The following is a 15,085-nucleotide window of genomic DNA, read 5'->3' on the forward strand; positions in this document are numbered from 1 at the left end:
TGGAATTGTGTCATGAGAACCAAACTTGCTCATGTTTCAAATGTTGCCATCATAACTGAATACACATGAAAGGCCACTTTGCAGGAGAGGCCATGATGTCAAACTAGCCATCTGATATAGATGCATTGTTTTTTATTGCAAGAACCAAACATGTTTGTTTACATAACATTATTTAATTCCATGCAAACAGGACAGGAGGACCTAATGACACCCCCTTTAAAAGAGGGTGAGTTCAAGACACTTGAAGGATCCAGTCACAGTCAAACACCACCATCCCTTCAAGACAGGAGAAAGTCCATTTTTGGATGGCCCATGGCATTACATTTATCCAGACTGACAGTAAACTTCTGGCAATTATCATCCGCATCACTTAATTTCCTCCTGAAAGAGAAAGGAAATATAAAAAGGGTAAAACGTCAGTAATTTGTCAGTGCAACAACAGTACCTAAGTTTATAAAGAGGTGTGCATTACCATTCAAATACTGATAACCATCTGTTATAAAGCAGAATTTCAGAAGGACAGCTTTGTCATGGTAAGCAAGGTGTATACATACCCTCCAGTATCTGGTGTACTCTGATGTCCCGGACATACTGCTGAACAGCGTAGGCTTTGAGGTAACTGTATCCACCATGCATCTGGAGTGCCTGGTTACAGATCTGTTGAGGGCAGAGATACTGATGTGTGTGAGAGATGTGGACTATCCGATGTAGCTGGACATCATTACCAGTGTGCAAAAGGAGACCACTTACTGTAAAAGGTCCATTAAATGTTGAGTCTCCAACAAGCAACGGTCTCTTAATGGCCGGGCATCATTTCACATTTTAGCAAATAAACACTGGCCTATAATAAGCTCTGGGTCCCAAAAAAGTGTAATTAATCGTGTACTGTCTGCATTTTGCAGGTCTGCTGCAGTGGAATTTCACTGCATCTCTACCTTGCGTTGAATGACTGATCCCTGCATGTCAAAACAAGTCTGCTGCAGTTTAAGCAAATACACACCCAGGCTAATAGCTAATGGAAGTTTTACAGTAAATACTAAAATAACAGTATTTTCATAATTATTTGGGGTCTATCCATAAGAACCATTTTAAGAGATAATATTGACTCACGTTGGAGCACTCGTAAGTGACAAAGAGTTTGGCCATGGAGCAGAGGGACACAGCATCAGACGTGCGTAGCAACAGACATGACGCCACTAGCTTGGTTGCCATCTCTGCCAACTTAAACTGCAGGAACTCAGAATCAAATATCCTATTGGATTACTAAAGGTCTTTCCCAATTCAAAGCCGTAGACTTGATGGGATGCTTACCTGGTTGTTGGAGTCTCCAAACTGCTTGCGTACTAACAGGTGAACTCTCGCCAGCTGTACACATGCATGTGCCGCCCCAAGAAAACAAGAGGCTGCAGGCAGATAAACCCAATGTAATTTAATGTAGCTGACACCTGAGCATTGGTTGTGTTTTCAAAACCTGTGAATAAAATGGGTTAAGCAAAACCGACTTGAGAGAAATATATAGATGGCCATCAAATAATCATTGAAACAAAAGGTAAATCTGGTGCCATCTCACCAATATTGATCCTGCCTCCGTTCAGGCCTCTCATAGCAATGTTGAAGCCCTGTCCCTCCTGACCCAGCCGACTGGTCACTGAGACGTGGCAGTCCTCTAAGATCACTGCTCTAGTTGGCTGAGTTCCATCCCACCTGGAGAGAGAGAATAGAGGCCTCAGTTGGAGAATCACTGCATCCCTCAGGGCTTCAACATGACTATGACTCAACTATGCCCACTTGTGGACATGGCTTTACTTGGACATGAACTACAGACCATGTAAGTTTGTAGGTTCCTGCTTTACAGTTTATAAGACATAATGATTGTATTCAAAATGACCAATTTAAGACAATATCAACATCAATCAAATGCCAGCTACCTTTTTCTCCTTCTTGCCAAAGCTGAGTGTCTTTCTCCACCACCACAGGAGATCCCCTTGGGACCTTTCCCTCCCGTCCGACACATTACTATGTACACGTCTGTGTCTCCTCCTCCACTGATGAAGGCCTGCAGTAAGACACATACACAGTGAGACAGGAACTTCCACTTTATATCACTATTTATTCTATCAGCTATGAATTAAAAACAGTACCTTGGAACCATTGAGGATATAATGGTCTCCTTCCAACTTTGCAGTAGTGAGTAACGAAGCAGCATCACTGCCACTGCCTGAAATGAGATTCAATAAGACAAAAAGATTCAGAAATAAAACTGCTTCATAACCACATTATACAGGTTCATGGTGTCAATGCAAGACACACTATCACATACTAGAAAGATTAAGACAAAATACCAACCTGGTTCAGTGAGACAATAAGAGGCAAACTTGTCCATCGTACAAAGCTCAGGGCAGAACTTCTCCCTCTGCTCAGTGTTGCCGAAGGTGTCAATCATCCAGTTACACATGCTGCACAGAAATAAGCATCCATTAATGAACACCCGTACTCAAGTTTTCATAACAAATCGGTAATCGGCCTTTTTGGACGCCGATTACATTGCATTCCACAAGGAAACTGCATGGCAGGCTGACCACCTGTTACGCGAGTGCAGCATGGAAAGTTGCTAGCTAATATTAAACTTATCTTTTTAAAAACAATCAATCTTCACATAATCACTAGTTAACTACACATAGTTGATGATATTACTAGGTTAACTAGCTTGTCCTGCGTTGCATATAATCAATGCGGTGCCTGTTAATTTATCATTGAAATCACAACCTACTTCGCCAAAAGGGGGATGATTTAAGCACATTCGCGAAAAAAGCACAATCATTGCACGAATATACCTAACCATAAGCATCAATGCCTTTCTTAAAATCAATACACAGAAGTATATTTTTTAAACCTGCATATTTAGTTAAAATAAATTCATGTTAGCAGGCAATATTAACTAGGGAAATTGTGTCACTTCACTTGCGTTCACTGCACACAGAGTATATCCAACAGTTTGTTCTGCTGGTGTACAGCAATCTTTAAGTCATACCACAGATTCTCAATTGGATTGAGGTCTGGGCTTTGACTAGGCCATTCCAAGACATTTAAATGTTTCCCCTTAAACCACTCAATTGCTTCTTTAGCAGTATGCTTAGGGTCATTGTCCTGCTGGAAGGTGAACCTCTGTCTCAGTCTCAAATCTCTGGAAGACAAACAGGTTTCCCTCTAGGATTTCCTTGTATTTAGCGCCATCCATAATTTCTTCAATTCTGACCAGTTTCCCAGTCCCTGCCTATGAAAAACATACCCACAGCATGATGCTGCCACCACCATGCTTCAGTGTGGGGATGGTGTTCTCAGGGTGATGAGAGGTGTTGGGTTTGCACCAGACATAGCATTTTCCTTGATGGCCAAAAAGCTCAATTTAGGTCTCATCTGACCCAAGTACCTTCTTCCATATGTTTGGGGAGTCTCCCACATGCCTTTTGGCAAACACCAAACGTGTTTGCTTATTTCTTTCTTTAAGCATTGACATTTTTTCTCTTCCGTAAAGCCCAGCTCTGTGGAGTGTACAGCTTAGTGGTCCTATGGACAGATACTCCAATCTCCACTGTGGAGCTTTGCAGCTCCTTCAGGGTTATCTTTGGTCTCTTTGTTGTCTCCCTGATCAATGCCCTCCTTGCCTGTGTTACACACAACTCTAAGAGGGAACGCAACACCCTGCTACAACTCAACTCCCCGTGAAATGAAAGAGGTATGGACTGTAGGTGTGAGTAAGGATGACAAAAGCAGAGAATTTACCGTTTACTAGGAATGTATTCCTTCACACGGTAATATGGGGAAAAGGGCTGGATGGAACCAAAGCAAAGAAAGTAAATATCAAAGCCCCCTCTCCTACCTTACCTGCCTACCCACTACTTACCTAACTTAGCACCACCTGATGCGCTAACCAAAATACAGGGGGTGGTACGCCCAGGTCTTACCTAGTGTGCCTAGACAGTGAATATACTACGGGTATATGTATGCCCGCAGGCCTCTTGCCTAAGCACTCCCTAGGTGCCTTCCCCTTCCCCCCTGGGAACAAATGAAACAGAATTATCCAAACAATTTCAATAATCAAAACACTGCGTCCTATTGACACACAAAAGACATAACCAATCAACCAATACAGGTCACACTAATCATCTCCCTCTGAGAACAACCAACACAGTATATCACCCTCAGCCTCCTCTCTCAGCAAAGATCTCCCAGTTATGATCTCTTTTTCTGAGCAACAGAACACTGTTTTTTATAGCTGGAGAAGGAGTCTAATGGGATACAGCTGTAACTTGAGGGGGCAGGGTCAGCTCCAATCATCAATGGGGCTGAACAATCAGCTGCTTGGGGAGAATTCAGGAAGCCATCTCCTGAAACACTCACTCAAATACACAAACTACAACACAGAAACTGGGGAACGTAACAGCCTGGTCTGTGAGTTTTGGTGGCCGGCCCTCTCTTGGTAGGTTTATTGTGGTGCCATATTCTTTCCATTTTTTAATAATGGATTTAATGGTGCTCCGTGGGATGTTCAAAGTTTTGGATATTTTTTTTAGAACCCAACCCTGATCTGTACTTCTCCACAACTTTGTCCCTGACCTGTTTGGAGAGCTCCTAGGTCTTCATGGTGCCGCTTGCTTAGTGGTGTTACAGACTCTGGTACCTTTCTAACCTGAGATCATGTGGCACTTAAATAAAGTCCACCTGTGTACAATCTAACTAATTATGTGACTTCTGATGGTAATTGGTTGCACCAGATCTTATTTAGGGGCTTCATAGCAAATGGGGTGAATACATATGGACGCACCACTTTTCAGTTTTTTATTGTTTTGAATTTTTTGAAACAAGTTATTTTTTTCATTTCACTTCACCAATTTGGACTATTTTGTGTATGTTTATTACATGAAATACAAATACAAATCCATTTAAATTACAGGTTGTAATGCAACAAAATAGGAAAAACACCAAGATGGATGAATACTTTTGTAAACCCAGATTTTAGTCTGTAGGCCTATGCCTATTGAAATGACAAGTCAATCTTGCAAATGGGCCATTTATAAAACGTTATAGTCTTAACATCTGGCACATAATAGCACAATTTCCAGAAAATAGCCTAACATTAGTTTATGTTCTTCCAAGTGTTTCTTGCTCAGAGATTGAGATCCTCTGTCCAACTTTCATCACTCAAACTCTCCTTTTGGATTTATCTATAGTTAAACACATAAGCAAAGGGGATTTATTTACAAACATTAACCTGATTCAAGCCCTGAATGCGGATTGTCTGAAAGCCGTGATATAGATCAGACCATATACCACGGGTATGACAAAAAAAATACAATTATGGTAACCAGTTTATAATCGCAATAACGCACCCCCGGGGTTTGTGGTATACGGCCAATATACCAAGGCTAACAAATGTATCCAAGCACTCCGTGTAGCGTGGTATATTGGCCATATACCATACCGCCTTGTGCCTTATCATAGCAGTCAAATTAGTTAAATCGACATCCATTGATAAAAAAAAATATCTGGCGAGTTTAAGGGCAAATTATCTTTTCTGTTGCGACATCTTCAAATTCCTTTATTACGTCATGTCATACATAGCTCACAATAATTATTATTAAGAATTTTGCTTCAAAACATCATTATAAAAGTTACTACGATATTCCTTCTTAATTGGCTCGATAACATTATGGAAAAAGGTTTTATTGTATAAATATGGCAACTCCTCTCTTGCTGAAATTTTTTTTTTTTTTTAGCTGTACATGGCAACCCTGGGACAGAAGCCAACCTCAAGACTGCTTCTCAAATGACTGCCTCGCCTGGTTCACCAACTACTTCCTAGAGAGTTCAGTGTGTCAAATTAGAGGGCCTGTTGTCCGGACCTCTAGCAGTCTATGGGTGTGCCACAGGGTTCAATTCTCGGGCCGACTCTTTTCTCTATATACACTGCTCAAAAAAATAAAGGGAACACTTAAACAACACAATGTAACTCCAAGTCAATCCCACTTCTGTGAAATCAAACTGTCCACTTAGGAAGCAACACTGATTGACAATACATTTCACATGCTGTTGTGCAAATGGAATAGACAAAAGGTGGAAATTATAGGCAATTAGCAAGACACCCCCAAAAAAGGTGTGATTCTGCAGGTGGTGACCACAGACCACTTCTCAGTTCCTATGCTTCCTGGCTGATGTTTTGGTCACTTTTGAATGCTGGCGGTGCTCTCACTCTAGTGGTAGCATGAGACGGAGTCTACAACCCACACAAGTGGCTCAGGTAGTGCAGTTCATCCAGGATGGCACATCAATGCGAGCTGTGGCAAAAAGGTTTGCTGTGTCTGTCAGCGTAGTGTCCAGAGCATGGAGGCGCTACCAGGAGACAGGCCAGTACATCAGGAGACGTGGAGGAGGCCGTAGGAGGGCAACAACCCAGCAGCAGGACCGCTACCTCCGCCTTTGTGCAAGGAGGTGCACTGCCAGCGCCCTGCAAAATGACCTCCAGCAGGCCACAAATGTGCATGTGTCAGCATATGGTCTCACAAGGGGTCTGAGGATCTCATCTCGGTACCTATGGGCAGTCAGGCTACCTCTGGCGAGCACATGGAGGGCTGTGCGGCCCCACAAAGAAATGCCACCCCACACCATGACTGACCCATCGCCAAACCGGTCATGCTGGAGGATGTTGCAGGCAGCAGAACGTTCTCCACGGCGTTTCCAGACTCTGTCACGTCTGTCACATGTGCTCATGTGCTCAGTGTGAACTTGCTTTCATCTGTGAAGACCACAGGGCGCCAGTGGCGAATTTGCCAATCTTGGTGTTCTCTGGCAAATGCCAAACGTCCTGCACGGTGTTGGGCTGTAAGCACAACCCCCACCTGTGGACGTTGGGCCCTCATACCACCCTCAAGGAGTCTGTTTCTGACCATTTGAGCAGACACATGCACATTTGTGGCCTGCTGGAGGTCATTTTGCAGGGCTCTGGCAGTGCTCCTCCTTGCACAAAGGCGGAGGTAGCGGTCCTGCTGTTGGGTTATTGCCCTCTTACGGCCTCCTCCACGTCTCCTGATGTACTGGCCTGTCTCCTGGTAGCGCCTCCATGCTCTGGACACTACGCTGACAGACACAGCAAACCTTCTTGCCACAGCTCGCATTGATGTGCCATCCTGGATGAGCTGCACTACCTGAGCCACTTGTGTGGGTTGTAGACTCCGTCTCATGCTACCACTAGAGTGAGAGCACCGTCAGCATTCAAAAGTGACCAAAACATCAGCCAGGAAGCATAGGAACTGAGAAGTGGTCTGTGGTCACCACCTGCAGAATCACTCCTTTTTGGGGGGTGTCTTGCTAATTGCCTATAATTTCCACCTTTTGTCTATTCCATTTGCACAACAGCATGTGAAACTTATTGTCAATCAGTGTTGCTTCCTAAGTGGACAGTTTGATTTCACAGAAGTGTGATTGACTTGGAGTTACATTGTGTTGTTTAAGTGTTCCCTTTATTTTTTTGAGCAGTGTACATCAACATAAAAACTATTTGAAAATCTTGTTTGACGAGGAGTTGCTACAGCAATGATTACTTTATGTCAGTTATGAACAGAAAACAGGGCCGTATACCAGACACGTTTAAAGTGAAGAAACGAAGAGTTGGCAATGAGAAGCAGTTTGGTGCTGTCAACAATGGAGAAGAGGGACCACTGGACGTCAAAGCCGACCTGCAGGACCATATAACATTATTCTCACGCAAACTCTTCAATGACGCCCTTCCACAAATTATCCTGAAACACCAACTATACACAATGGTTCGACCCAAGTGGACATGCAGCTGAGTGACTTGAGGGAATAGGGGAGGTGTTGATGTTCCAGCTGGGCTTTGACGCTGAGGTCTTTGGGTTGGTGTTCGCTGCAGACTATAAGGCTAAAGTCCTGGCCAGGGAGGAGGGGAGATGGACACTGGGCACAGTGGAGAAGTTCCTGGAGAAAGTGCTGACCTTCTGCAACAACCTGAGATTCAACAAAGACAAAATGCTCAAGGAGTTTCTCTTCACAGGCTCAGAGAACGCAACTGGTGAAGTCGTGGGTTCTGACAGGGATGCTGGTAGCTCTCTATCCCCAACTGTCAGATTCACCAAGTACCTAGTACAGGGTCGTAAAGCTGTAGTGGGCATGGTTAAGACATCCAAATATAACTTAGTCTTAATCCTGGAGGAGAGACAGACCAACTCACAGATTCAATTCCAGATCAAGTACCACATCCATGACTTCATTGGTGCAGAGCTAGTAGAATGTATACCCACAACTTCAGGAACATTGTTACGGCGTGTGGACTAATGAACTCAACTGACTGAATGGATATAACGACCTGTTTCATGGAAGAAATCATGTTCAGTTGCTCTGAGGGTGAGTGGCCATGTTACACCAAATTAATCTATGGTTAATCCTTTGTTATTGCGGAAGATTTTTTTCTGCCAATTGTACAAAGTGAAACCTTGTAGGTCGATGAAATGCCAATGGAGTAAAATAAAATCTTGTCAGGTTTCATTAAATAAATAAAATAAATATATATTTTTTAAATACTGTAGCAACACGACTACTTTGGCTTCAAAATAACGATTGAGTACAACTTGACCACCAGAGGTTACATTACGACTTAGGTAGTATAACGTTAGTTGTTACTGTCTGTCGTTACTAACTGTGGTCAATATGACTAACTAGTACTTAAGTAGGAATGCATTGCCGGAAAATGCACACTAGGCAATGAAAAACAAAACACTAACGGTATCTGCAGTCAGTTACCTACTAACGTTACAGTAACGTTACTCAGCTAACGTTAGCTAGTTTAGAGAGCTTTTCAGCTCATCCCAACTAAGCTAACGCGTCAGATGGATAGTAGTGCAAGTCTGCATTACTCTACCAACGATTTTGAAACCCAAAATGCTTACGGTCAATACACGAAGCTTTTCCTCGTCTCTGTGTGCTGTTAAATATTAACCGTCGACTTCTGCCGATGCAGAACTCAGTCTGACAACTCTAGATAACGTTCCCATGACCGCCATGTTAGTTATTGGTTATATCACGCTGCTGTGGGGAAATGTAGTTCCATTACGCAAGATACGTGTAGTTGTTATATTGGGGTGCTTGCTTAGTTTTCTTCTATACTTTTTCAGGAAAGGGCACATTTTTCTCGTAATTTGATTAACCACCGAAATATACCCTAAGGTCAATTGCTTGCCTAAACCAGATACATTAAGGGGGCCTAAACAGATAAACAAACTAAAGCGAATTGTTTCTACATCATATGCTTTTGACGTAGCCACTAGCGCGGGAGTTCTTCGTCATTCAGAGTCCTTCTTTTTGCAGTGTTCTGAGTTTTATGGTTCCGACCACTTCGATTTGCATCTATACAACGTACCAGTAAGTAACAATGCAACCCTCCTCATAATTAACTGATTTAATGAAACACGTTATTTTTGTTGTTGCTGTAAATCATGTCACCTACTGTCACGCACCAATGGTTAGATATCATTGGAATGGGTCTTGAAGATTCTAGTTCTTCAAAGCCAACCACTAACGTTATTACTTCATCTCTCAGGCATGGCACCTAAAATGAGAACCCGTGGAACCACAAGAACACTACAATCCAGTAAGTAAAAGCGTTCACATTTCTGTGCACTGAATGACATACCATTGCAAGATTTTTCAACATCCCTGACACTGTTTCACACTCACTTTACAACCATAATGATTTGATTTTAGAAGGGCTATTAATAAGGGAATGTATTACACAGGCAACGATGAAGAGACAAAAACTAATGCCCACAGTGAGGACTCTCCATTGGAGGTTGGTCAGGCAGTCAGGGGGAAGAGGAAAGCTTCAGGTTCAGGAAAGACTGGAAAACAGGAGAGTTCAAAGGCAAAAAAATCACCTGAACAACCACAGTATTGTCACTGGCTGATGAAGTCAGAGCCAGAGAGCCGCTTGGAAAATGGCATAGATGTCAAGGTATTCTATTCTGCTTAATAATAGGATGGTGTCATCTGTATCAAGACCTGTTGTTGCTCAATAGTGATGTCTTGTTCAGGATAAATGATATCTAGGCTATTCCATGTCACAGTTGTTACCAACTCAGAGGCTTTTTGGTTAATGTGTCCACCCTTAGATTGGAAGGTTGGGGGTTAAAAAAATGGGACCAAATGCATCTGCTTAACTTTCAGCATAAATGGAATGGATTGGGAGTAATTCCCTGCGACAGACTAGCATCTTGTTCTGGGTGTATACTTATACATCAAGCTGCCTAACGATATACAGAAACAAGAGATGGGCTCCTGCCCTATGGGTCGTTATGGCTTACTTACTTTTACTATGTCACAGTTTGGGATCGAGGATTTGAAGACTCTTCCCAACCAAACTGGGTGTTGGGATGGTGTTCGGAACTACCAAGCCCGTAACTTCATGCGAGACATGAAAGAGGGACAGCATGCATTCTTCTACCACAGCAACTGCAAGGAGCCTGGAATAGCTGGAGTTATGAAGGTGAGCCTCTACCTGTTCTTATTTCTGTTTGTAATATACACTGTGTTTCGGGTATGGTGCCTCTCACCTGCTTTCTCTTTTCCAGATTGTAAAGGAGTCCTATGTGGACCACACTCAGTTTGACAAGAAAGATGTCCATTACGACGCCTCCAGCAAGGCAGACAACCCCAAATGGAGTATGGTATGAATGTTTTCATGTTCACATTTGTTTGTGTTCCAAATGGCTTGAGATCAAGATACATCACTGATATGTAACGGGCTTTTTATCGCAATCCAATTTAAACTGTACTAGTGCTCTGCTGGCTTGTTTCATGTTTGACTGCCAGGTTGATGTCCAGTTTGAGAGGATGTTAAAGCGCTTCATTCCTCTGTCTGAGTTGAAGAAGATCCACCTGCAGCACAAGACCAAAGGCGGGTCCCTGAATGGCATGTCTCTCTTCACCAGGGCTAGGCTGTCTGTCCAGCCCCTCACCAGTGGTACGTGGAGATCAGTGACACTGAGTAATATGGTTGTCAAATTGCCACCTCATCATGGTTTACCAAGCTTTTGTGTAAGTAAAATCATAAATGTTTTATTTTTTTCTCAGAGGAATTTGAATTTGTCCTGAGTTTAGAGGACAATGACCCACTGTGAAGATTTTGACAAGATGACCTGGAGAGAAGTTTTCCTGTCTTGTGTATGATGATGATGCTGCTGCTAATATGTTGACTGTAGGTGAGGTCTATTGAACCATTATGCTTGTATTAAATGGAAATTGTCTCAAGGTTTCTGTTTGTCAAGAGACAGCCTGGAGTTTATTTCTAATATTAAAGAGGTTTATACTATTATGACAGTTCATGTATTTGCCTTCACTGTCTAAAGGGGATCATTTCAGTCTAAACATGCAGAATTTTCATTTCCAAGAGTAAAGGCAATCAATCCATCAGTGAAATATTTATCAGGTGCACGTACACATTAACTTATTTCTATACCAAAACGTGTCTGTGGATAACAAGGCATTTGGCAAATGTATTTAAGTTTTGGGGAAAGGGGTTATAGATTAGAGCACAAAAAATACAGGAAAACCTAAGGCTAAAAGATGTGTTAAACATATTGAGTCAACAAAATTTCATTTGCTAGATTGATACACTTAGGCACAACATTTCAAGTCTCTAACATGGAAGATACAGAAGACTCCTTACTATCAGACCTCAAATACAAGCACTTAAAATCCCTGCCTAACACTATTGGAATGCTTAGGTAACGCATGTGAATGTAATGGTCATATTGTGGCACCATCTGAATGCTATTCACTGTATGATGGTTTAACGGCATAAGTGGGTGAGAGATTCAATGGCTCTTATTTGAGGGATTTACAAATTAATGGGTAAGTAATCATTTATCCAGCCCTCTCACTCAAAGAAATTAGATAACACTTACAATGCAATAGAAACCTTCCAATGATCTCACTGTGCAATCATTACACAAGGACTGAGAGCATATGTATGTGGAGGAGCAATGGATACATATAATCAGTGCAAAGTTAGAATTTCAGATTTCATTATGACAGACCACATCAAAATGTCAGGAATGCATTTGACTGAGTATGGAATGTTTTCAAAATGCATCACTGTTACTCAGGACTTCAACTCCCTATGACAATACAGTTTTGTATACGGAGTTAGAATCCATTCATATATAAAGCTAAAGCTAGAAATGTACTTTGACGAAAAAAGTTGATCATTTGAAGAAGACAGAGTATAATATTACATTTTAGGGTATCACGCACAGGGGGAGATCTAAACAAGTGGCCGGCTTTGCTTTCACTGGATATGTGTATTGAGAGAGTTGACCTGCAGCGGAATTTTAGGCCCCTGTAATGCCTCATCCTCCAGTCTTCCCTTAATCTTTCCTTTATCCCTTTATTTAGCAGCCCTAATAAACAGGGCTACTTTATCAGTGATCATGTGAGCTGACAGGTGCCCCCACTTCTTTTCCTTCTATGAGGAGAATGAGTGGAGGCAGCTTTAGCCGCTGTCCTCCCTCGCCGCCTTCTCCAGAGCGCTCTCGGAACTGGCTGAGCCCTCGAACCGCTGGGCTCCGATGGTGGCCTGGCTCGACATGCTCTTCCTCACCACATCCCCTTTCCTCCACAGTGTGATTTCCTGGAGAAGGAAGTGGTCTTGAGCTCGTTGTCTTAATCACTAACAAATTTCCATAGGGACACATTTAATGCTAGATAGGAATGCAATATATAAAGTGCAGCACAGTGGATACGCCATGTTGAACCTGACACCTGATAAATTCCCTCTAAGGGCACATCATTTTATCTGGGATTACTGCTAACAATTATCCATCAGAAGCCCCTGTTCCATACCTGCTGTTTGAAGTAGCGTCTCTCCTCCTCATCAATCAGCACCAGGTTAAGGTAGTAACGCACAGAGAACTTCTTATTAATGTCTCGCATGGTGGGGGTCATCTCATAGCCAGCCAGAAACAACCGGATTGGAATTGACTCTCCTTAAACATAATAAAAACACTCAGTCAGACCTGATGGGTAGTTGAGCATTGCCATTTTCAAAAGCATACAATCCACTTCACTATATCCTTTACCCCGGACAGGAGCCCCATCCATGATCTCATATTTGGCGATGGTGTCATTTTCATGGTATACACTAGGACCGGTGCCAGTTGTCTCCCGTTTGATGATGTCAATCTCCATGTGCTTTATCTTAATCCGCACCAGCAGGAAGTAGATCTTACCCACAATTACGTCTTTCAGGTGGTACCTGTAGAAGACAGGAGAGATCGTCACAGGGCTGCTATAACACAAAAATACAATACATAGTCAAAGGAAAGGTTCTAAACTACAATGGTTTCTGCATGTTCCTGTGACTAGAGGTGGTGGCATTTTGTTCTTTTGTAAATTGAGTTTTTAAAAATTAGGTGACTGAGGGTGTTGAATTTTTAAAAATCTATTTCAGCCTTACTTGGATTTGTTGTACTCAAACTCAATGTGGAGACAGTCTTCAATCCCAACTTCCATTTTTATTGACGAGTTGAGCTCTGGGTACGTGCTGAGTGTGTGCACCACAATATCCATCTCTTTACTGATGTCATTCAGTCTCCTGCTCACCGTGGCACGCAGAAAATACCTGCAAGTACAACCAACAGACACTGAGCAAACCTGCTGTAATCTCAGATGTTATCCAACAACATATCCTCATTGCATCCTGAGGCTATAAAAGAAGATAGTCATTATCATAACCAGTAATTATGATTTGTGTGTGTAATGCAATGCATTTGAGCATGTGAAGCACACAAACTTTACTCTTGATGAGGAAGTAGTGCTAGGCACATGACTGACAGGTCAAAGGTGAACTTGGGTTAAAGAGTGAGCCATAAAGAAATAGTTATTTTGGCAGAGAATGTTCAGGCTGCATGTTTCCTTACCGCAGCTTCACATTCTGGCCTGTGTAGGTCTCATAGGGCTTCTCAACATGGGTGAACTCAAAGTCGAAGGTCTGTGACTGAGTAAGCTCTCCAGGCCTTGCAAGATCTTTCACCAGGGAGACAAACTCATGATGGTTTCCTCTGTCGTAGTACAGCTCTGTGAAGGAAGGACAGGTATACACATCGCAATAGAATCACTCCCTCATAGAAGAATGCATCTAGGCGTATTGGCACATATGACACTACTGTTGTTGATCAAATAGTCCAACAGAAAAGGGATGTAAGTAAGATGTATACTCACCAATCTGGCCTACAAATTCGATTTTGATCCCTTGATGTTCCAGTCTTTTCCCAGGGTTCTTCAGTGTAACGTTGATCTTTCCAGACACAGTCTCCCCGTCATAAAATAGGAAATATTTGTCCTTCTTCCCATCTTCAGTCTTATGTTCAGCCTTCTTTCTCGTCTCAGCATCAGTCAGAACTACATCAATTTCTGCACTTTGGCCAAAACTGAAGAAACTCATGTTTGTGTTCTTTTCTGTGCCGTTTTATGAACAAGGTTAAGAGTTATCGGATCTGAACATGAACAGATCTTTAAAGACCAATTTAGGTGACACTTTCAGTGCCCTATTTCTTACTAAAGTAAATGCAGTAGTTCATTCGAAATGACGGAAAGTGCAAAAACACCAACTTGTTTGTTACCAGAAATGATCACAGAACGTAGTATTTCTGAGAGGTCTCGAAAAATATGCAAATGTAGGCGTTATTTTACCTTTGTATCTCTTCTCAAATTCAATTAAATTACACATACGGCACCATATCTTCGTATCCCTATCGATTACATAAATAGCCTAAATACTACAAAGCATGGTGATATCTACAAACACTGAAGAATGTTGCGTTTCCCTCGAACTCAAGATGTATCCGTCATTCATCGAAACCGATTAACAATGTGGTGAGTCTTGATTGTTTCCTTCAGAATTTTATTCGCACTGAATTGTTAAATTGTATCTTTCCTGAAATAGCATAATGTTGCAAGCGATCATTTCCTATGTTTTTGCACTTCCGGGGTTGTCTGGTTGACTGCATTATTTTTCAAA

The 15,085-nt window shown here is 42.2% G+C and overlaps 2 protein-coding genes and 2 pseudogenes across 3 annotated transcripts; 2 read left to right on the forward strand and 2 right to left on the reverse strand.

The window, feature by feature from the left end:
- Positions 1 to 115: 115 nt before the first annotated feature.
- On the reverse strand, positions 116 to 9,072 carry LOC129822166 (isobutyryl-CoA dehydrogenase, mitochondrial-like; annotated as a pseudogene).
- LOC129822167 (serine/threonine-protein kinase 19-like) lies at positions 7,611 to 8,380 on the forward strand (annotated as a pseudogene).
- thyn1 (thymocyte nuclear protein 1) lies at positions 8,384 to 11,320 on the forward strand. Of its 2 annotated transcripts, XM_055880201.1 has the most exons (8): positions 8,384 to 8,418; positions 9,379 to 9,432; positions 9,611 to 9,661; positions 9,807 to 10,021; positions 10,391 to 10,552; positions 10,638 to 10,733; positions 10,879 to 11,029; positions 11,140 to 11,320. In XM_055880201.1, exons 3-8 carry the CDS (start codon positions 9,613 to 9,615, stop codon positions 11,184 to 11,186), a joined length of 720 nt encoding a protein of 239 aa, XP_055736176.1. In that variant the 5' UTR covers positions 8,384 to 8,418; positions 9,379 to 9,432; positions 9,611 to 9,612; the 3' UTR covers positions 11,187 to 11,320. The 2 variants fall into 2 exon arrangements, with proteins under 2 accessions (XP_055736176.1, XP_055736175.1); XM_055880200.1 differs by lacking the exon at positions 8,384 to 8,418 and having other exon boundaries at positions 9,166 to 9,432.
- A 153-nt stretch (positions 11,321 to 11,473) lies between these two features.
- LOC129822164 (vacuolar protein sorting-associated protein 26B-like) lies at positions 11,474 to 15,057 on the reverse strand. The gene is made up of 6 exons (XM_055880198.1): positions 14,287 to 15,057; positions 13,986 to 14,142; positions 13,523 to 13,687; positions 13,146 to 13,321; positions 12,910 to 13,052; positions 11,474 to 12,697 (listed from the first exon to the last, which is right to left on the reverse strand). The coding sequence occupies exons 1-6, from the start codon at positions 14,507 to 14,509 to the stop codon at positions 12,560 to 12,562; spliced, it is 1,002 nt and encodes a 333-aa protein (XP_055736173.1). The 5' UTR covers positions 14,510 to 15,057; the 3' UTR covers positions 11,474 to 12,559.
- Positions 15,058 to 15,085: the final 28 nt, after the last annotated feature.

Source organism: Salvelinus fontinalis, chromosome 24 (genome assembly GCF_029448725.1).
Source record: "Salvelinus fontinalis isolate EN_2023a chromosome 24, ASM2944872v1, whole genome shotgun sequence".
Classification (NCBI taxonomy): domain Eukaryota; kingdom Metazoa; phylum Chordata; class Actinopteri; order Salmoniformes; family Salmonidae; genus Salvelinus; species Salvelinus fontinalis.